The 22281-nt window shown below is 37.7% G+C and overlaps 1 protein-coding gene across 2 annotated transcripts in view; it reads right to left on the bottom strand.

Moving 5' to 3' along the window:
• LOC131687075 (neurogenic locus protein delta) overlaps window positions 1-22281 on the bottom strand; it is a 419636-nt gene that overhangs the window by 180296 nt on the left and 217059 nt on the right. For both annotated transcript variants that reach the window (XM_058971118.1, XM_058971117.1), the window contains exon 3: window positions 17617-17680. In XM_058971118.1, the coding sequence (XP_058827101.1) occupies window positions 17617-17680 (64 nt within the window). The remainder of the gene's footprint in view (window positions 1-17616; window positions 17681-22281) is intronic.

Raw genomic sequence — 22281 nt, 5'->3', positions numbered from 1 at the left:
CAAGGTCACATGTGCTTTCAAGCCCCTTGAACAGAGAACGACAGGCAGAATGCGATTCGTGAATGAGACAGGTAAATATTTCAAAGTTTTTGTTTGCATTGAAGTAAATAGTGTGAAATGTCTAGGCTATGTCGGTAGCATAAAAGCCGTGCATTCAATTGATTGCAATGCAGTCTCTTTCCATTCATCCTTATAGCTTTCATATTGTTTCGTTCGGAATTCTCGTGCAGGAAATATGGATAAATAAGTCCTATACAGACCAATACTGTGAAAAAGAAATGGTTCAAACTACTCAGTATACCCAGATAGTTAGAAGACACAATGTAGTTGCATCCCCCATCGAGAGTGGGTACTTTGAGATACTTCTTTTCCTGGATCTAATTTGTGGATATTTTGGGTCTTTGATCCGTTACTTTTCATGTAAGTTCGTACCAATACAACGAATGTGCAGCTGATACAACTCATGGTTCATTCGCCTGCGCAACGTTCCGTCTTCCATCTGCACGCCACCATAGATGGTACGCAACACCTTTCGTTCGAAAACTCCAAGGGCGCGTTGGTCCTCCACGAGCATAGTCCAGGTCTCGTGGCCGTAGAGGACCACCGATCTAATCAGCGTCTTGTAGATAATCAACTTCGTGCGGCGGCGAATTTTGTTCGACCGGAGCGTCCTCCGGAGTTCAAAGTAGGCACGATTTCCCGCCAAGATCCGTCTCTGAATTTCTGTGCTGTTATCATTGTCGTCGGTTACCAGTGAGCCCAAATACATGAATTCGTCGACCATCTCGATTTCGTCACCGTCAATCCGAACTCGGGTGGGAGGTTCACATTGTCGTCTCTAGAACCTCTTCCTCTCATGTATTTTGTCTTCGAAACGTTGATGGCAATTCCAATCCTGCTGGCTTCAGCTTTCAGTCTTTGAGCATATATTTCATTCAAAATTCAATAGAGATACGAATAGTTTAAATATCTCACGTGGAGTGTCTCTTTTGAAAATTTTCATCGTCAAACTTTCATATTACCCAGTTAGGCCAAATATTTTTCTGATATAGCCATGAATTTCCTTAATTATAGTGTAGATACAGGCTTTGAATACAATTGAAATAAATTTGAGTAGCAGTAGACAAGGTTTCTGATGAGGCGAAGCCGAAACGCAACATAGTATGAAATAAGGATTTGTGCCCTCCTGTACAAGACTGGTTTTTACCGACAAATTTTCACCCTAGTGAGAAATTTTGGTTTTTACCAAATTTTCCTCCTTAGGGTGAAATATAGCATAGACAAAAATAGTTTTGTTTTCTCAAACCTTCGCAATTACAATTAATAAATATTTCAGATTGGCAGAAGATCTTATCACACAACTTAGAAATGGATACAGAAATAGCTAGATAGATGCGATAGAAGAGAGACAGAGAGAGAAAGAGAAAGAGAGAGAGAGAGAGATGGGAGGGGCGCGTGAGGAATGGCAAATGATGGTTAATGCAGTGACATTGTTTTTATAGGTACACTCAGGTTTTTTTTACGCGGGGGATACGAGCCGCGTAAATGAAAACCGCGTAAATGAAAACCGCGTAAATTTCAAAATCCGCGTAAATGAAAACCGCGTAAATTTCAAAATCCGCGTAAATGAAAACCGCGTAAATTTCAAAATCCGCGTAAATGAAAACCGCGTAAATTTCAAAATCCGCGTAAATGAAAACCGCGTAAATTTCAAAATCCGCGTAAATGAAGACCACTTAAATTTAAGAATCCGCGATAAAGGGAACCTCATTGATGGATACCGCGTAAATTCCAAAATCCGCGTAAATGAAAACCGCGTAAATTTCAAAAACCGCGTAAATGAAAACCGCGTAAATTTCAAAATCCGCGTAAATGAAAACCGCGTAAATTTCAAAATCCGCGTAAATGAAAACCGCGTAAATTTCAAAATCCGCGTAAAAAAAAAACCGCGTAAAAAAAAACTTGAGTGTATATTATTATGATATATTGATTTCTTACATTCTTATCATAAATAATGTAAGTAGTAATTTTTGCGCCATAACCAGTATAACCTAAATCTTGCAAACGTGCTAAATTTTCGGTAGATTTTTGGGTTTCAAACATACAGTTGCTTTCGGTGACGCCACGAGAATAATTATATGAGAAATCTTTTATCTCACTACTAGGTGAATTACTTGTTGATCTGTGTATTGATATACCATCCAACATTTACCTCATGATTGAACGCAATGCCTAATCCAAGGGATAAATACTAGAACTCATTGTTTCTTTATCATCACATTAGTTTGTCTTTGAAGTGAAGTTATATTTGATTTGAAGTTGATTTTTGAGAAATAGTTAATTTATTATAAAGGTAATTCACAAAATGTTCTCAACATCGAATTCCTTGAGTCACGTAGATGTGTTTTCATACCCCGATAGTCACAATCGGTTTAGTTTTGCCCCTAAAACACCAGTAAAGCAATACTCTGTATGAAACAATTTCATTTTTAGTTAGTGGAAATTGGTAACCGAGGAAAATTGTACTGTTCGAAAGTTATTTGTAAAAAACCTGCTGTGTTTTGACAAAATTGCCCATATCTCAGAAAGTAAACAACATATCGAAAATCAAAAATAATAGTGTCAAATAGCAACGTTTGGCCTTTCACTTAAAACTAATTTCATTAAGATCGGTTCAGCCATTGCTGGGATAATTACATGACATTTTGTACATACATACATACACACATACACACACATACAGACATTGTCTCAATTTGTCGAGCTGAGTCGGTTGATATATGAGACTCGGCCCTCCGGACCTCGGAAAAAGTTTTCAAAGTTTGAGCGAATCCTATACATTTCTTTTGTAAGAAATGTAAGAATGAAATTTGAAACCGTCATTTTTAATTTTCGAAAAAAATCATTTTCTAATTATCGATAAATAACAAATAAACGATCAAAAGAAAAAGTTCGTATGTTTTTTTATTTTTCCACAACAAATTCTCAAATATTGCTTTAATTTTCCGCCGAATCCAGGACAAGGTCCCCTTAACCCTAGAACGTTGCAGTGGGGTACAAATGTACCCAACGCCTTCTTTGGGGCCGTGTAAAGAGGGCATTTACCGACCTGGGACCCTAACCATAATTCAATTTAGAGTTCCTAGTAAGAGTAAGAAAATATGGTATAGCCAGTTTACTTATAGCCTTCGTGGAAGCAGGTGTCAAAGTTGGCGTGGGGTACATTTGTACCCCAGTGTACGGTAGCCGTTAGTGTTTCTTCAGGCTTCGTGCTGTCAGTGGAAATGTGATTCGTGATAATACCAGTTTAAATACTGGTTGTTTTACTACGGTAGTAAAAATTAGTATTATATAATCGTTTTTAATCGTTTATTTAATTAATTTAATTTAATTATGATGCAGAACGAAAAATCGTTCTCATGTTTGCTGATTTTTATTTTTATAGCAATGGTTCGCAAGTATAATTTGCGCACAATAACAGTTGAAATAGTAACATTGCGTGTTACCAATGTTTTACTGGTCTGAAATATTTTTTTTTCATTTCAATTACCACCCCATTTCGTGCAATTTTCCATAACCCGATTTTTAAACTTCCACTCTTCAAAATAATTGCAGTTTTTCAAAATTATCGAAATTCCATTTTATAACGTATCAAGATCATTATTTCTACTTTTAGAATTATTTAATTTTTTTCAAATCGGTTGAAAATTCGCAAAATTATAGTAATTTTTGTGAAAAAAGTCAAAGCAGCGATTTTTTCACTTTTTATTTTGTTCAACCCAATTTATGTACCATTGATTCAGTAAATTCCGTACTTTCACTTACACAGCTGTTTTTTTCGAGAGTTGTCCTACTGGAGCTGTAGAGCTAGGTTCTCGGAAGGGCTCCCCGTCAGAATCACATACTACAATTTGCAGACGAGACAGGCATTGTCGCCCAATAAAACACTGCATTAGGTCAATTGTAGCGGGCCGTGATTCTGAATGTGATATTCATTGTACGGTTCAGGTATGTGCGGGCGTAGGGACTCGCGATCGCGTGTGTCATCGCGAAGGGCTCGAACATTTGTACGTTAACGTGCTCGATCGCGTGTGCGTTTGTATGGCGCGTGTGCTTACGTGTATGAACTTCGCGTGTATAAATTCTATTTCATAACCGTGTGCCTTTCGCATATTCGCGTGTGTTCTAGAATGATCGCGCGCGGACCGTGAACCTGATACTTAATTTTTTGTGTACGGTTCAGATTCCAGAAGAAAGTGGGTTCTTACATATCATTAGAATTCCCATTCATGTCGCCGTAGAACGCGTGGTCTAGTAGATATGAGCTTTATTTTTTTTATTGGTCCAACTGAATGTATGGACCTAAATTGCTAGAATGAAGGCTAAAGATTTCCGGACGTGACCGAATCATGATCGCGCGCGTTTGCGGGTTCGCGTTTGAGACCGCGTTTGTAACTTCGTAAGTACTAAAACGTTCACACAATTGCCGGAGTGTAATCAAGTTTACGCGATCGCGGGCATAGGTGTGCGTAGATGATCGCGAAGGTCTTAAGCGTTCGTATGTTGACGTGTTTGTCGCGTATGCTCGCGTGTAAGTGACTTTGCGTGTATAAATTCGAATTTGAAACCCTGCGGCGATTCATATATTCGCGGACCGTCATTCTGATCTTTAGCTTTCGGTGTACGGATCACATTCTGACAGGGAGAGAGTTACCCCATATCACTAGTTTCCGGTCATGTCGCCATGGAACCTTTTGTCTAGTGGATATGGGAGTTATTTTTCAATTTTATTATTTTTTTTATTAATTAACAAGGACCTAGATTGTTGGTACCGAGGATAGAGACTTCCGGATGATCCCGATTCATGATGGCGCGAGCGCGGGAGTTTGTAGGTTGACGCTTGAGATCGTGTTGCTAAGTTTATGAGTGCTGAGATTTTCACCTTATCACTGGGGTGTAATCATGTTTGCGAGTTCGTGGGCCTAGGTTGCTTGGAAAATCGCGAGGGGCTCTAACGTTTGTGCGCTGACGTGATTTTGTAATGTGTGTTCTTGAATAGTCGCGCGAACCGTGAGTCTGATATTAAATTTTCGGTGCGCGGTTAGAATTCTGGCAGAGAGTGGGATCGTTTATATCGATAGGGTTCCCGGTCATGGCGCCATGATACGTGTTGTCTAATAGGTATGGGCGTATTTTCTTAATTGGTTCAGCTAAAGGCATGGACCTAGGCTTCTAGGATCAAGAATAGACTTCCGGACCTGATCGATTCGCAATCGCGTGCGCGAGGGTATTTTTGTAGGTTCCCGCTTGAGACCGCGTTTGAGAATGTGTGAGTGTTGAGACGTTCACTATCACCATCTTTGCTGACCCAGCTGAAGGCGGGTGTAGAATGGCAGTATAGGACTAGAAAAGAAGAAATAAAGGACAATATATGAGAGACGTAATAGATTAGATAGGTACAAGATACAGCTGAATTTATGATCATCACATGAAAGACATACATTAGTACTTCAAACTCTACCAAAACTTGAATAGCCAACCACTACACATAGCACATCCCTTCTTTTTTTTATGTCGCCAGCCGTGCTTTGAAGAATGCCTAAAACTCTGAACTAGGCCCCGTCGAGTCCAGTCCGTCATCTGTCCGTCTCGTCCTGTCGTGTCTGGGGCTTCCAGGTTACATGCATTCACCAGACGAAACTAGCTTATGTTAGCTTAATTGTGCACTGGTTTCGTAGAATCGAGGGGATCATCGAAAAGATAGATCCTACGAGTGAATGCACTAGGCCTAGTCACCTGTCGAGCATTTGTATATTTGCGAGTTTGAATGTTACGTGTGTATGGGAAGTGTTGCGTGTTGAGATATGTGTGTTACCTGTAAATAATATGTTAATACAAATATGCATGATGTTAAAATAAGACAAGTGTAATATGCTACTTGCAGTTTGTTGTTCGTTCCTACTTATCTGATTCAATTGAGTATGAAAGTACATCTCAATTTTTCTAAAACCTGGCGACGTCTGATGGCAGCGAATAGTCATTGTTGACAGCAATGTTGCCCTTTTATGTTAAATTAACTCGGAGAAGTCATCAGAGGAATATGACGCATGAGACCGAAAATGAATAAAATAAAATGAAATAAAGATCAGAGTTAGTACTGTTATTGAATATTAATTGAACAACACACATGTACCATACAATAAAACTACTTGGAATCGTCTAAATCCCAGAAAATGATATATATTTACCATCGCATTCCGGTAGAAGTTTCTCATGCTATGCTGACCGGGAATGGATGATTGACGTGCGTCGGTAAATTAATCGTACCTTCATTTATCCAATCCGAATGAATCGAATCGAATGCACGAATTGAACACCAGTAAAAAGTGACCAACGAATCCCAAGAAGGATCACCCACTATTTCATCATATAAGCCAGTTCTCCATCCATTCCCTGGTCCATAAGTCACAAATACTCAGACGCCCACATACACAGATAGACACACGATTAGCACACAATTGTACACTAGTACCAAAAACTACAATTATTACAACACAACACAACTAATAGGGTTCTACTGTTATTTTTTTTAATGCACGTTGACGAGGTCGACCGAAAAAACGACACACAATGACTTCCACTGCGAGCCGTGCTCACAAAGACTGGCGTTAAGCTGTTGAACAATGTCTGCAAACACAGCCCACAGAAAAAGTCAATCCACGGCGACCCGCCAATCGGCCACGCCAGCGTGCCCAGGCTCTTAGTTGACTGTTAGTTTGGGCTGGTGCGGAGTATGAAAAAACACAAAACATAAAAAGGCCCATAAGCCCTCTCGGTCTCCTCGATGCACCACTATCGAGGCGTAATGCAATAACCATCTTAAAGCAGTTGTCTGCCAGAGCTTCTTTAAAACTGACGCTGAAATATGCTTGAAGATGTTTGCAATACCGTCAAACCCGTCAACCTAGGGGAGGGACTTTCACTTACACAGCTGTTTTCACAATTAAAAAGCGAAGAAAATGGTGTATTAAACATTTCTTTTGTTTGCATTTTTACCTGCGAAAATTGCGATCAAACGTGTGGGTTACATTTGTACCCCAGTGCAACGTTCTAGGCTGGAAAACGCAAGTGCAACGTTCTAGGGTTAATAATGTCTCGACAGTTTTGAAAATGGAGAGTCGCGTCAGTTTATCAGTGGAGAGAATAAATAGTGGCATTATTACCCGAGCAGAAGAAAATAACTACAGAAGAAAATTCAGACGCTGTTTTGACCCAGGTTTTTTTTACGCGGGGGATACGTATCGCGTAAAAAAAACGCGAAAAGCCGCATCAATTGGAAAATCGCAACTAACACGGTTTTTGCAAAAAAATATTCTAGGTCCTTTTGAATGCAAAGGACTTAGAAGATTTTCGGAAAGATGGAAGAGACGGGTCTGGAAGAATCCTTATGGCCCACACCGTAACAATATGGGTATTTTCGGAATGGTATTGAAGAGTAGGTGCCAGAAATTGATTTTTGACGCCATTTTGAAATCAAAGATGGCGACTTCCGGTTTAGCGAAATTCGCTATAACCCAATCAATATGGGTATTTTTGGAATGGTCTTGAAGAGTAGGGGCCATAAATTGATCTTTGACGCCATTTTGAAATCAAAGATCGCCACTTCCGGATTAGCGAAATTCGCTTTAACTCAATCAATATGGATATTTTCGGAATGGTCTTGAAGTGTAGGTGCCAGAAATTGATCTTTGACGCCATTTTGAAATAAAAAATGACGACTTCCGGGTTATCGAAATTCGCTATAACTCAATCAATATGGATATTTTTGGAATGGTCTTGAGGAGTAGGTGCCAGAAATAGATTCTTGACGTCTTTTTGAAATCAAAGATGGCGATAGTGATATTCACTATAACCCAATCAATATGGGTATTTTCGGAATGGTCTTGAAGAGTAGGTACCAGAAATTGATGCTTGACGCCATTTTGAAATCAAAGATGGCGACTTCCGGTTTAGCAAAATTCGCTATAATTCAATCAATATGAATGTTTTTGGAATGGTCTTGAGGAGTACGCGCCGAATTTCGCTAAACCGGAAGTCACCATCTTTGATTTCAAAATGGCGTCAAAAATCAATTTCTGGCACCTACTCTTCAAGTTCATTCCAAAAATACCCATATTGATTGGGTTTTGAAAATTTCACTAAACCGGAAGTCGCCATCTTTGATTTTAAAATGGCGGCAAAATCAATTCCTGGCACCTACTCTTCAAGACCATTCCGAAAATACCCATATTGATTGGATTATAGCTAATTTCACTAAACCGGAAGTCGCCATCTTTGATTTCCAAATGGCGACACAAATCAATTTCTGGCACCTACTCTTCAAGTCCATTTCGAAAATACCCATATTAATTGGGTTATAGCGAATTTCACTAAACCGGAAGTCGCCATCTTTGATTTCAAAATGACGTCAAAAATCAATTTCTGGCACCTACTCTTCAAGTCCATTTCGAAAATACGCATATTAATTGGGTTATAGCGAATTTCGCTAAAACGGAAGTCGCCATCTTTGATTTAAAAATGGTGTCAAAAATCATTTCTGGCACCTAAAGGGCGAACACGAAATTATTGTGACACCGAAAATGTCATGCCAATTTTCTTATAATGTTTAAAATCAAACCAAAATTTTAGGGTAGTTTTATACATATTTGGGCAATCATCTAAATCACCCTCACTTTCCCTCCGTCTTTTCGTTCTCCGGTCCCGGTTTTCTTCCAGCTCCTTTGCCGTGGTCCAACGTCAACCGCTCCTGGAACCGGTTGAATGGTGAATGTTCAACATTTTTCCCAACTGCCGGTGCGACAGGTCAGGAAATTCCAGGTGTTTGGAAAGAATTTGTTCTCTCGACTCGCGTTGGTTCACCTCCATTTTCGTTGAATCGAAAAACACGACTTCGAGTTTGACAGCATGTAAACAATACACATCAATGAGAAAGTGTGCAAAATTTGGTTGATTTCTACCAAATGGTAAAAAAGTTATGCCCTGTTGAATGAACTTTTCAGGTCCATTCCGAAAATACCCATATTGATTGGGTTATAGCGAATTTTGCTAAACCGGAAGTCACCATCTTTGATTTCAAAATGGCGTCAAAATCAATTTCTGGCACCTACTCTTCAAGTCCATTCCGAAAATACCCATATTGATTGGGTTATAGCGAATTTCACTAAACCGGAAGTCGCCATCTTTGATTTCAAAATGGCGTCAAAAATAAATTTCTGGCACGTACTCCTCAAGACCAGAGCTTAAAAAATTGACATCGCTGCATGAACTTGAAAGAAAACGAAATTCAATTCATGCCCGCTGCCATGAATGAAAATTTTGGTTCGTTTACATCGTCATTCGTTCTCCGGACGCAGCGCTTTCAGGTATGGACATGTTTCAGAAGCAAAGTGAAATTTATTTCTATGCTGGCTCGGAGAGGGATTATCGATCAAAAGTGCATCAGATATAGTTTACGCAGTTCACTTATGCTCGAAAATGTAGAAGATGCTAATTTCTGCCTTCAAACTGACGACATAATAACAAATGAATGATTTGGTTGGTGAATGAATTTATATTTCCTCTGCACTCAAGCATTCGAGTCTGCATGAAATTTCAGTCAGTTGGAAAGAGAATGAATGAGAGAGGCGTTGAATCTGAATGTCAGTTTTGGTAAATGCAAGCAGAAATAGGTAACTGATTTTGAAATTTCGTAACACTGCTCAAGAGCATTCCAAAAATATCATATATATATATATATATATATATATATATATATATATATATATATATATATATATATATATATATATATATATATATATATATATATATATATATATATATATATATATATATATATATATATATATATATATATATATATATATATATATATATATATATATATATATATATATATATATATATATATATATATATATATATATATATATATATATATATATATATATATATATATATATATATATATATATATATATATATATATATATATATATATATATATATATATATATATATATATATATATATATATATATATATATATATATATATATATATATATATATATATATATATATATATATATATATATATATATATATATATATATATATATGATTTCAAAATGGCGTCAAAAATCAATTTCTGGAACCTACTCTTCAAGACCATTCCGAAAATACACATATTGTTGGGGTGCGGGTAGGGTTGTGGTACCGGTAATACCGGTACCGAAAATCCCGGGAATACCGACATATTTTTGGTACCGTAATACCGGTACTGAACAAAAGCCAGTACCGGTATTTTCGGTACTATGCAATTTTTTATGACAAATATGTTAACTCGGCAGGGGGATCTGTTTCAAAATATCGGTCTGCAAGATAACGTTTAATTATATTAATTTGCCTTCCAGATAAATCGTTGAGATGACACCTTTGTGTGGGAACGAGGTGGGGCCATCATCATAATAATTCTAGAAGTTAAAGTTTTATTAGAGACATTCTGATTTGTTTCCATTATTCACTGGGTGGCGCGTAATAAGACTATGGTCTAAGTCATGTCTGTATTTGGTTTGCTCTTAAACCTTTATCTATAATAGAACGAACAGCGATTTAGTAGCTAATAGTTTTAGACTTCAGCAAAACTGCATAGTTTACAGGAAAGCAAAGAGCCTGGATATGCGTTAGAGAATAGTAGGCAAGCGACATAAAGTTCGAAACCAATTTTCAGAAAAGCAAGAGAGGAAATGCGATTAACCTGCTCGGATTTACTGCCATTCTCGCTTTGATTTACTGTTGTTAATAGGGTTTCATACATTTACCATCTGTTCAGGTCGACTAAAGTCGCACCACTTAGCAGTTATTGATTTCAAAGTGGCCGAGATTTCGAAATAAAAGAAGGTGCCCTATACGAAAAATATCTTCTGTGAAATGTGTCTTGCCATTCCCAAGCAATTAAAAACAATAAACATGTTTTTTGATCAGTTTGAGCATTCAATTTCAGTTTGAAGCTTTTTTCGATTTTTTTAAAAAAATATTCGAGTACCGGTACTGAGGGCTTCAGTACCGTAGTACCGGTTCTCGCCAAAAAGGGTCGGTACTGCGAACCCTAGGTGCGGGCCATAAGGAATCTTTCAGACTCGTCTCTTCCATCTTTACGAAAATCTTCCAAATCTTTTGCATGCAAAAGGACTATTTTTGCAAAACCTCATTAATCGGAAAATCCGCGTAAAAAACCGCGTTAATTGGAAAATCCGCGTAAAAAAACCGCGTTAATTGGGAATTCCGCGTAAAAAACCTCGTAAAAACCGCGCAAAAAAACGCGTAAAATACTTGAACACCACAATAAGGAATTGAAGAAACTTGCATAAGAGGTAAAATCCCTGAAACTGAGACATGTACTACGAATAACTAGTTGATAATGAAACGAGTTATTATAACACCTGAATAATAACAAAACCTTTTCAACCTTCCAATAACAAAATTCACTCTATGGAGGTATTCAATAAGGTTTTTATTTGGTATTTGTAAAAATCACTGGAATACATAATTAATACTAAAATAAAGTGTTATACCTTATTGAGGTATTAAGCAGGTATTGAAAAATATTTCCCTAATACCTGCTAAGTACCTCAATCTGGTTTTAGTATGATACCAGAAAATAATATGCTCAGGTTAGTGGCCAGTTATTTCTTCCTGATCGGGTATTCTTTTAATGAAGACGCTGTACCATAAGGGTCCGAAATGTAAGCAATTTGAATCTTATTTAACGCGATACAATGCCAAAAATGTGTTTTTACACAAAATGACGATTTTTTTCTTCTGTCAGATTTGAATTATTTACGCTCTATAGCTATTTCGCTGTTGAAGATTCTACTCTAAATGTTATATTCATTGTGTTCAAATGTTGCGTATTATTGAATGTTTCAGCGAACACACTTTGTTATGTTCTGAAGATGGCGATTGAAATTAACTTGCTTTTTGGGTGACTGCATCTATAATGGGTGTATTCGGTGAAATTCGATGGCGATGGACCGAAAACCAACCCCAATGCGAACTTATGTTGACTGAATTTCATCAATGGTGCTTTTCTTAAGCAGCTCGCACGATGAAATTATTTTGGCAAGTAGTAGTGCCCCTTATTGGTGCCTTTTCGTAAAAGTACACCGCAGGCTAAAAACATGTTTTCTCGAGCGCAACATACATATCTACATATACAGTGGTAGCGAAAGCAGACACACAAAAACCAACTACGTGAATGAACGAGATCGAACGACGAATGGAAGGAAAGAGAATTGCACACGTTCAGATCCAAAACACCTGCAACCCGCTTCCAATTCGTATTTCATGCTTTGGCAAACGTACATTTCTAAGGTACCGGTATCGTATCAGTCAGAACTTCGGTCATGTAGCTAGTCAACCAGTTAGTGGGCATCGCTTCTCAACATAGAGTTATGATTGGGATCAGCGAAGCAACAGTTGCCAGTAAAAGAAGAACAAAAGAAAACACATCTGCCAGCAGCACACGTCAATGTCGAGAAAGATAATGCTTCAGTTGCTTTGTTGATCACCGCATTTGTTTAAGAATTTAAGTCACTAGTTGAACAATCTAGGAATAATTAAATTGACTGCATTAAAGTTTCCTTATAATTAAAGTTTAACAGTACATATTTAAAGAAATTTGGACCTTTTTGGACGAAAATACAATTTACATAGATTTTTGTTTCTGCCTATATATGTACAAAATGTTTTCTTTAACTTTCAATTCCCTACATCCTGATCAACGCATACCACAGTATTTGGTCAGTAACCACCAAGGAGCTTTCATTTGCGTGTTGAAAATCGACCCTTTTCTGCGAAAAATATCATGAAAGTTTAACTTTGCATAAAGACATAAAGCAACAATTTCGTTAGATCAAACTTATAGTAATTTTGTAGCACATTCTTCAGTGAAATAAACAAGCATTAGTTTATAAAAATATATTGATAATTGACGGAGTTATGGCTTTTTGCCCGAAACCCTTTTTAAGAGGATTGCGTTGATCACGATTGAAGACCAATAGATGATCTAAAATCCCAAAACTCAACAAATTCCATTAGCGTATGAGTATTCCTAGTACCTTAACAACAATGAAGTAATAATATTTTTTCCTGCGGACAGGAACGCTTTTCTTTTAAAAAATCGCTGTAAAACAGCTCTAAAAACAGTAAAACAGTTCTAAAAATTATATTAAAAAAATTCTCACCCACAAAACAAAAATTTACGCATAAGAAAGGAATCATTAAGGTGCGAGAAAAAATAATTATGATCAATTGAAAAAAATGGAGAAGATCGGTTGAGTGGTTTTCCAGCAATCGTGATCACGAAAAAAGAATTTTTGGAAAAACGAACTTTCGAGAAAATCGAGTTTGAAATTTCAAGTTATCACTGCTCCTGGTAGACAAAGCGCGCTTGGAAGCGCTGTAACTTTCGATCTATTTCTCGGATCACTATAAAAATTTGGGAAAATATTCTCAAGGATTTGTACTTTCAAGTGAAGTAATAAAAAAAATCGATTTTTCGAAAAATAAAAAGGTATGTAACCCCTTAATGCACACTGAAACTATTCAATCCAACACAGAAGAATTTGCTGGCCCTTCTACAACATTAAATAGGATACTAAGTTCATCTTAACCATATTCCTATAAGCCTCCATACCCCAAAATCTTGTTTTGCTTGATAAACTTTTGTAGATTGTCTTCATGATGAGAAAGAAGAAAATATTATTGATAATTCTTGTAAGTAATGTACTTTTCATTTAAACCATTGCCTTAACATATGTAAGCCGCATAGACGCGGGGTTGGGCAACTGGGCAAATAAAAATAAGGAACTTTTTTATCTTCTAATTAATTCAACATTAGCGAGTATATATGGATGCCTAGATTTTCGGCTCCATTTGAACGTTATTTTCCCAAACATTATGCTTTGATTGTTTAATTCTAGATTTCTAATTTGTATTAGGGGCGCCTGGGGTCGGTTGGCGATGGTATCACTTTTTATTTTTATCTTTTATGTAGATCGTGTAAAATGTAACACGCTGAATTTTCTGAAAGTAACTTCCGTGCTCTTAGATATAACTATGTGACGCGGCAATCATGCCAACTTATGACACGATATTGTAAACCATTTGAAAGCTACATTGAATTCGTGCCAAATTCATGCGATACCTCAAACTGAGAACATAAAACGCGTAACATCCGCGCGGCCGTAATAACCCTGCATTTACTCAAATTGAAGCCTATACCCCGATATTTTGTCAAATATCGAAACATCTTTACAATATCTAGCTGTATATTTGAAAAATGCACAACAAAGCAAGATCATATATTTGGCATTAGTACGCCAATTGATCGGATATACATTTTCATCTATTGCCAAACTTTTTTTGAGTACATCAATGTTTCGATTATATCACGGTCGGTCTGTATTTTAGCGTGATATATTTGAAGCGTGATATATTCAAAACAAACCAAAAAATACATTCAAGCATTAATCCATGTATTTCTGTAATCAAAAAGTAATGAAAAGATCAAGTTAGTCAAAAGAATAAATCATAGTAGGGTAATGGGCCTATTTTTGCCATGCTTCTATAATCACATTACCCATTTGAAGCCGTTGGCAGCGTCTGCCATCTTTGTTCAACGCATTGGCTAAACGGTATGGCATCAGTGGATAATTTTTCCCCACACAGCTTCGCCTTACGTAGCACATACCGTTTCTTAAAATAGTTGAACCACCCAAAACTAAACTTAAAGGAATCTGCCACATTAAGGTTTAAGACAAATATCTTGACTATTAAAATCAGTGTATTCGAAGAGATTACGATTCAGTTCTCGTTGTTTCAACATCCATAGAAATAGTCTCATCACCAATTGTTGATGATGTCTTTTCAAAAGAAAAGTATTCACATCGATTCAAGAGAAAATGCATATCTAGGCATACCTACCATATCTTGCGTATTTTGTTTTTCTCATAATTTTGTTAGATTTTCTGGCGGATAACTAACAATTTAAAAAAGAAGTCGATTTGTTTACCTGCTACACCAAATGGTCCCTCCAGATAGTCCCTTGAGGACACGACAAATAAGTTACGAAGAATTTAAAACTAAAATTGAAATCGGTCGAAGAATATTTCGGCAATCTTAGTCATTGCAACAACGTCTTGGTAAAACATGATTTCGAGATTATTCACGCTTAAAGTTTCGCGCCACGCCCTGTCTTCAGTTAAAGGAACAAGATGAACAGCGCCATAACTTTGCTTCTACTACTTATACCTCTATAAAAATTTCAGATACTTTCTTAAGAATCTATACTTTAAGATAAAAGAATAAAAAAGTTCGACTTTTTGACCGACCTCATCATATATAAACCCTTAACGAAATAGTCCGAAACCTAATAATAGGCTCATTACCCTATATGTAAATAAGCAAATCAATTGTAAAAACCCTAAAAGTGTCAGGACACAACATGTGGCTTAATTGGATCAAAACGTAGTGTGCCTTATCTGTTTTTCAAAAAGCGTGATATAATCGAGATAAAACCGTGATATATTCGAGGGTGATATAAACGATTATTGATATAAACGCATAGTGATATAATCGAAACAGGACGAGGAGAATCCGAAACATAAAAATATAACTTAATTTCTTTGAGTCATTTTTTTATGCAATGGCATTCAATGTTTCGTTTCGGTTCAGATTTTGTTCATTAATTAAAATAAATTTGAACGAAAAATGGAATTAAATAGTTATCAAAAAAGGGAATAGTGCTGCGAAATAATTTAATTTTCCCATGAAAATTTATGTTGTGTTGAACAAGTACATATTAGGTGTTCAAAAATGTTCTTTAGAATCTTCAAAATTCGGCAAAATTCAGCCTCTTTTACGGCATGGGGTGGTACATGCACTAGTGGAAAAACAACCCAGGACATTGAAGAGAAAGAAATCAAATGAACAAAGACGTATACAACAAGAATAATCGAAAGGCCGTAGAATTTACTTGGACCCAACAGCATTTTAGATTCACCCGCGTTTCTGAAGGATGCAGCACTTGCTCATAGAGCTAAACCTGCTCCAGATTAGTGTAAAGCTCATTTTCCAATTCCATCACGTCAACATCGGAAAAAAGACCAATTAACATTGAAGGACCTGCGCGTCTTGCCGAACATTTCGAAAAGTAATTGAAATTACTATTCAGCCTAGACGGCCATTTGGAAACTAATTGAATATTGATTTATTTTGATACCTATGAATTATATAACTTTTTGCTATAAAATGCTGTATATAATTAATATTGTGGCCATAAACACTGATTTCTTCTCACCCTGTATTAGAGAAGCTATAGTTTATGCCGAGCACATGTCATTTAGCAGATCGCACCACTTCTATTCGATGGCAACATAATTCATCCTGCTAAGTGAACACATCTGAAGAATCATTATCAAACTGAATCTCGCCCACGAGATTTACTCAGGAAGTGTCAAGCGTTTCCTTTACACCTTCCCATTAGAGTTATCCATCGAGCCATGTGTTCATATAATAATTGGAAAGGGTCGTAGCGAAGCGGAAGTGTATATGGAGTCATAAAATTCAAGAATTGAAGCATTTTATAGCAAAAAGTTATATATATATATATATATATATATATATATATATATATATATATATATATATATATATATATATATATATATATATATATATATATATATATATATATATATATATATATATATATATATATATATATATATATATATATATATATATATATATATATATATATATATATATATATATATATGTGTGTGTGTGTGTGTGTGAACAGGAACATTGAAGGAAGAAAAGTACAAACTAATAAAAATAAGTATAGACCGGAAATTTCACAAGCAAATGCAATGAAACGAAAACGATTATTCTGTTTCGAGTGCTGCCGACCCATATGCGCTTTGTCACGTGTACATTTTTTGTTGGTCTTCAACAGTACTTATATGTAGTAGGTTGAATTACTGGCAGAAGGGATCCGACCAAGTGCCTTCATCTGTGTAGTTACCCCACATCTACCGTTGCTAACCGAGCGTGGATTGATATCCGAAACGAAATATAAAGAAGATTCACGTTTTCCGGCGATAGAATGGGGCGGAAGAAAAGGGATTAAAATGACATGTTCTATTGGAAATAAAATAGCTGTCGTGAGTATCACAATAGGAATCACATTTATGCAATACTCTTCATTCAGTAAATTATTTGGTTCACCTTTTGGCCAAACGAAGGTATAGAAGAATCCTTATGCTGCCGGAACGATTTCGTTCAAATACGGCAAAGAAAGTATATTTTTTCCCGATTAAAGACGCTTCATATACTATTAACACTTCCGTTTGCCGATCTTTATCATTAGCTGACATCTTTATCTTATATCTTTATAACGCATCTGAGCATCTTATCTGACATCTTATATAGCGTATCTGGCAGCTTATAAAAAGCATCATAATAAAACAAAAATCAGTTGAGGACTTACCAGGGGATCTTGTTGTGGTTGCATTTGTATCAAGCCATGCCTCTAGAATTAAAGTAAAAGTTCCCTGAAAAAGTAAATAAAAAGTTAGATATTTGGAATGATTCCGATAAAACTGAAGCTAAATACGATTTATTAGGTGAAAGGTATTGCGGCGTTTTTTTTTCATGAAGACAATTGATATGTGGATTATATAGGACTATACTAGGAAAACAAAAAAATGACCCCCATCGGGCCCTCCCTGAGTCGAGTCTACAAGGAGTGTGTGCTCCAAATTCGAACCAAATCGTACTAGTTTAGCTACTGTGCTTGAAGTATTTTATAATTCTACCATGGGATTTTACCACTAGTTATGCATCAAACTATCATTATAAGCCAATTTACATCTTCATCTCGCCTAGAACAGAAGCAACTAATTAATGTACGGCAGTCTGTAAGCAAAGCAGTAACATGACAAAAAAATACTGCCCCCAGTACAGCCACCAGACGCGAGCGGTACAGCTTCTCTTTCCTTATTTTACACTTTTTATTATTTTTAATCTATTCAATATTTTCAATCACAAACGACGACAATAAATGCGGTTTGTTTACGCCACGACCGGCATCAACGCTTTTGTGTGCGGGCCTCTCCCTTTGACTACGCAGAGAAAACGCACACTCTCACCGAGCAGTCGGAGTACAGCAGCAAAACAAAAATGTATTTTACTGCTCTACGGGAAAATGTACTCGGTTTGGCTACCGTTCTGGCAAGAGCTCTAATGATGCGTCGCTGTAGCGGGATGTACGGCTTGCGCAAATGTAAATATACCGAAAAAAATGTAGTTTACCAGTACCTTTGGCATCCCTGGTTGTAGAGCTAGGTTCACAGAATCACATACTACAATTTGTAGACGAGACAGACAATGTCGCCCACTAAAACACTGCATTGGGCCAATTGTAGCGGGCCGCGATTCTGAATGTGATATTCATTGTACGGTTCAGGTATGTGCGGGCGCAGGGACTTGTGATCGCGTGTATCATCGCGAAGGGTTCGAACATTTGTACGTTAACGTGATCGCGTGTGCGTTTGTATATCGCGTGTGCTAACGTGTATGTAACTTCGCGTGTATAAATTCTATTTCATAACCGTGTGCCTTTTGCATATTCGCGTGTGTTCTAGAATGATCGCGCGCGGACGGTGAATCTGATACTTAATTTTTTGTGAACGGTTCAGATTCCAGAAGAAAGTGGGTTTTTACATATCATTAGAGTTTCCAATCATGTCGCCGGAGAACGCGTGGTCTAGTGGATATGAGCTTTATTTTTTTATTGGTCCAACTGAATGTATGGACCTAAATTGCTAGAATGAAGGCTAAAGATTTCCGGACGTGACCGATTCATGATCGCGCGCGTTTGCGGGTTCGCGTTTGAGACCGCGTTTGTAACTTCGTAAGTACGAAAACGTTCACACAATTGCCGGAGTGTTATCAAGTTTACGCTATCGCGGGCGTAGGTGTGCGTAGATGATCGCGAAGGGCTTAAGCGTTCGCATGTTGACGTGTTTGTCGCGTGTGCTCGCGTGTATGTGACTTCGCGTGTATAAATTCGATTTTGAAACCCTGCGGCCATTCATATATTCGCGGACCGTTATTCTGATCTTTAGTTTTCGGTGTACGGATCGCATTCTGACAGGGCGAGAGTTACCCCATATCACTAGAGTTTCAGGTCATGTCGCCATGGAACGTTTTGTCTAGTGGATATGGGAGTTATTTTTCAATTTCATTATTTTTTTTTATTAATTAACAAGGACCTAGATTGTTGGTACCGAGGATAGAGACTTCCGGACGATCCCGATTCATGATGGCGCGAGCGCGGGAGTTTGTAGGTTGACGCTTGAGTTCGCGTTGGTAAGTTTATGAGTGCTAAGATTTTCACCTTATCACCGGGGTGTAATCATGTTTGCGAGTTCGTGGGCCTAGGTTGCTTGGAAAACCGCGAGGGGCTCTAACGTTTGTGCGCTGACGTGATTTTGTAACGTGTGTTCTTGAATCGTCGCGCGAACCGTGAGTCTGATATTAAATTTTCGGCGCGCGGTTAGAATTCTGGCAGAGAGTGGGATCCCTTATATCGATAGGGTTACCGGTCATGTCGCCATGAGACGTGTTGTCTAATAGGTATGAGCGTATTTCCTTAATTGGTCCAGCTGAAGGCATGGACCTAGGCTTTTATTGTGGCCTGATGATGTTTACAATACCGTCAATCCCATCAACCTGCGAGAGCGACAAAGAAATAGATATTACATGCATCTAAACTACTTTAAGGTGTTTGGTGATGTGGTTCACGTGGATTGGATTTCTTCAAAAACTACGTGTTTCAGCTTATTAAGTTGATCTAGTTGAGCATTAACTAGTGGCTGAACAGTATGTTTAAGAGAAGGTTCCATCCATAAGAGATTGTCATCTCTGTTTCTGAAAACAGCGAATCCGATTCGTTATAAACGAGTGTCACTTCACGAGCCAGAGCGACAGAGCGATTTAAGAGATAAAAACACCCACCTTCAGTCTGATCATCTCTTATAGATGACAGTCCATTGATCCGAATCGAATGACTCGATCACTATGCTCAAGATTCAATGAGTCCTCGAACAACCGAACCAGTATGTTCCCCCATTTGAAAATAGAAACATCCATATCAGCCGTCCGCCAAAACACTCGATCGAATGATTATTAGTCATGAGATTCAGAGATCAATGAACCAGCACTCGCTCGGATCTCCCACTCTTATCGACCAAGCAAGAGTACGCGCCCATCAGGCTCATCACCCAAGCCCAGGGAATTCTCATACCTCAACGATTAGTTGAATAAATAATATTTTTTCCTGCTTTCGGGAACGTTTTCCCTAAAAATTCGATGTTTTGAGCTCTACAAATTGTATTTAAAAATTCTTATCTATAAAACAAAAATTTATGCATAGAAAAGAAACCGTTAAGGAACGAGAAAAAATATTTATGACCAATTGACAAAAAAATGAAGAAAATCGGGTTTGATTTGTCGTTAATCGTTATCACGGAAAAGCCATTTTGTTACTATATTGTAATTGCGGCAAGGTTCTACTGTATCGATTTTGTCGGCCATTTTCGGCAAATTTGAGACTAAGAGAAACGAAAGCAATGAAATTGGAAGACGGATAGGTATTCTAGAGCGAATCAGTTATAAACTTAGAACGGAAAACTAGGACTAGGCAGGTTCATATGGACATGATCGAAAGGAAATGTGAAGAATTCTTTGCCTTCTGCTAAGTAGGAGATGGGCATTGTACCCAAGTCTACCGCATGGTCTATGGTAGAACATAACTCATCATCATGTTTTACCGCCGATGCGTGCCGCCGGTCTATTGTTCGGCGTCGGCGTACGCTAAAAATTACCGGCGGCGAAGCGCTGCGGTGCAAAAGTCTAGGTGTCATTGGAAATGTAGTGTGCAATATAATTCGCGGCGTCGGCGGTAAATCATGATGATGAGTTATGTTCTATCAACGACCATGCGGTAAACTTGTGTGGAAAGCCCAACTCCTACCAGCATTTCCTATCGATCGCGTGTACGTTTGTATGTCGCGTGTGCCAACGTGTATGTAACTTCGCGTGTATAAATTCTATTTTATAACCGTGTGCCTTTCGCATATTCGCGTGTGTCATGGATAATCGCGCGCGAACCGTGAATCTAATACTTTATTTTTGGTGTACGGCTAAGATGCTAAAAGAGAGTGAGATCTTCCAAATCACTAGAGTTCCCGGTCATGTCGCCATGGAACGTGTTATCTAGTGGATATGAGCTTTATTTTTTGATTGGTCGTACTGAATGTATGGACCTAAGTTATTAGGACAGAGAGTAATGGTTTCCGGAAGTGACCGATTCATTAGCGCGCGAAAACGGACGTTTGTAGGTTCGTGTTTGAGACAGCGTTTGAAACTTCGTGAGTGCTAAAACGTTCTCCTTATTACCGGGGTGTTATCATGTTTGCGCGATCGCGAACGTAGTTGTGCGTGTTAATCGCGAAGGCTTAAGCGTTCGTATGTTAACGTGTTTGTCACGTGTGCTCGCGTTCATGTGACTTCGCGTGTACAAGACTGGATTTTGTAACCATGTGGCATTTCTACGTGTGCGTTCTTGGGTGGTCATGCGGGCCTTCATTCTGATAGTTAGTTTTTGGTGTACAATTCACATTCTGACAGGGAGCAAGTTACCCCATATCACTAGAGTCCTCGGTCATATCGCCATGTAACGTGGTGTTCAGTGGATATGAGTTTTCTTTTTTTAATTGATCCAATTGATGGCATGGACCTAGTCTGCTGATTCATGATCGTACGAGCGCGGGAGTTTTTAGGTTCACGCTTGAGACCGTGTTTGAAAATTTATAGAAGCTGAGACATTCACTTTATCACCGGGATGTTATCATGTTTACGAGATCGCGGGTTTAGGTGCCGGGGATGGTCGAGAAGGGCTCAAGCATGTGTATGTGACTTCGCGTGTATAATTTTGATTTTATAATGATGTAGCGTATATTCTTGTTTGATCGCGCGCGGACCGTGAATCGGATGCTTAGTTTTTAGTGTATAGTACAGATGGTAGTTCTAGTCTTAAGCTGTAAATTTTTTCTCTTTTATAAAAAAAATATTTCGACATTGTAACCTC

Source organism: Topomyia yanbarensis, chromosome 3, assembly GCF_030247195.1.
Source record: "Topomyia yanbarensis strain Yona2022 chromosome 3, ASM3024719v1, whole genome shotgun sequence".
NCBI classification, from domain to species: domain Eukaryota; kingdom Metazoa; phylum Arthropoda; class Insecta; order Diptera; family Culicidae; genus Topomyia; species Topomyia yanbarensis.
This window is presented reverse-complemented; position numbering and strand designations above follow the sequence as displayed.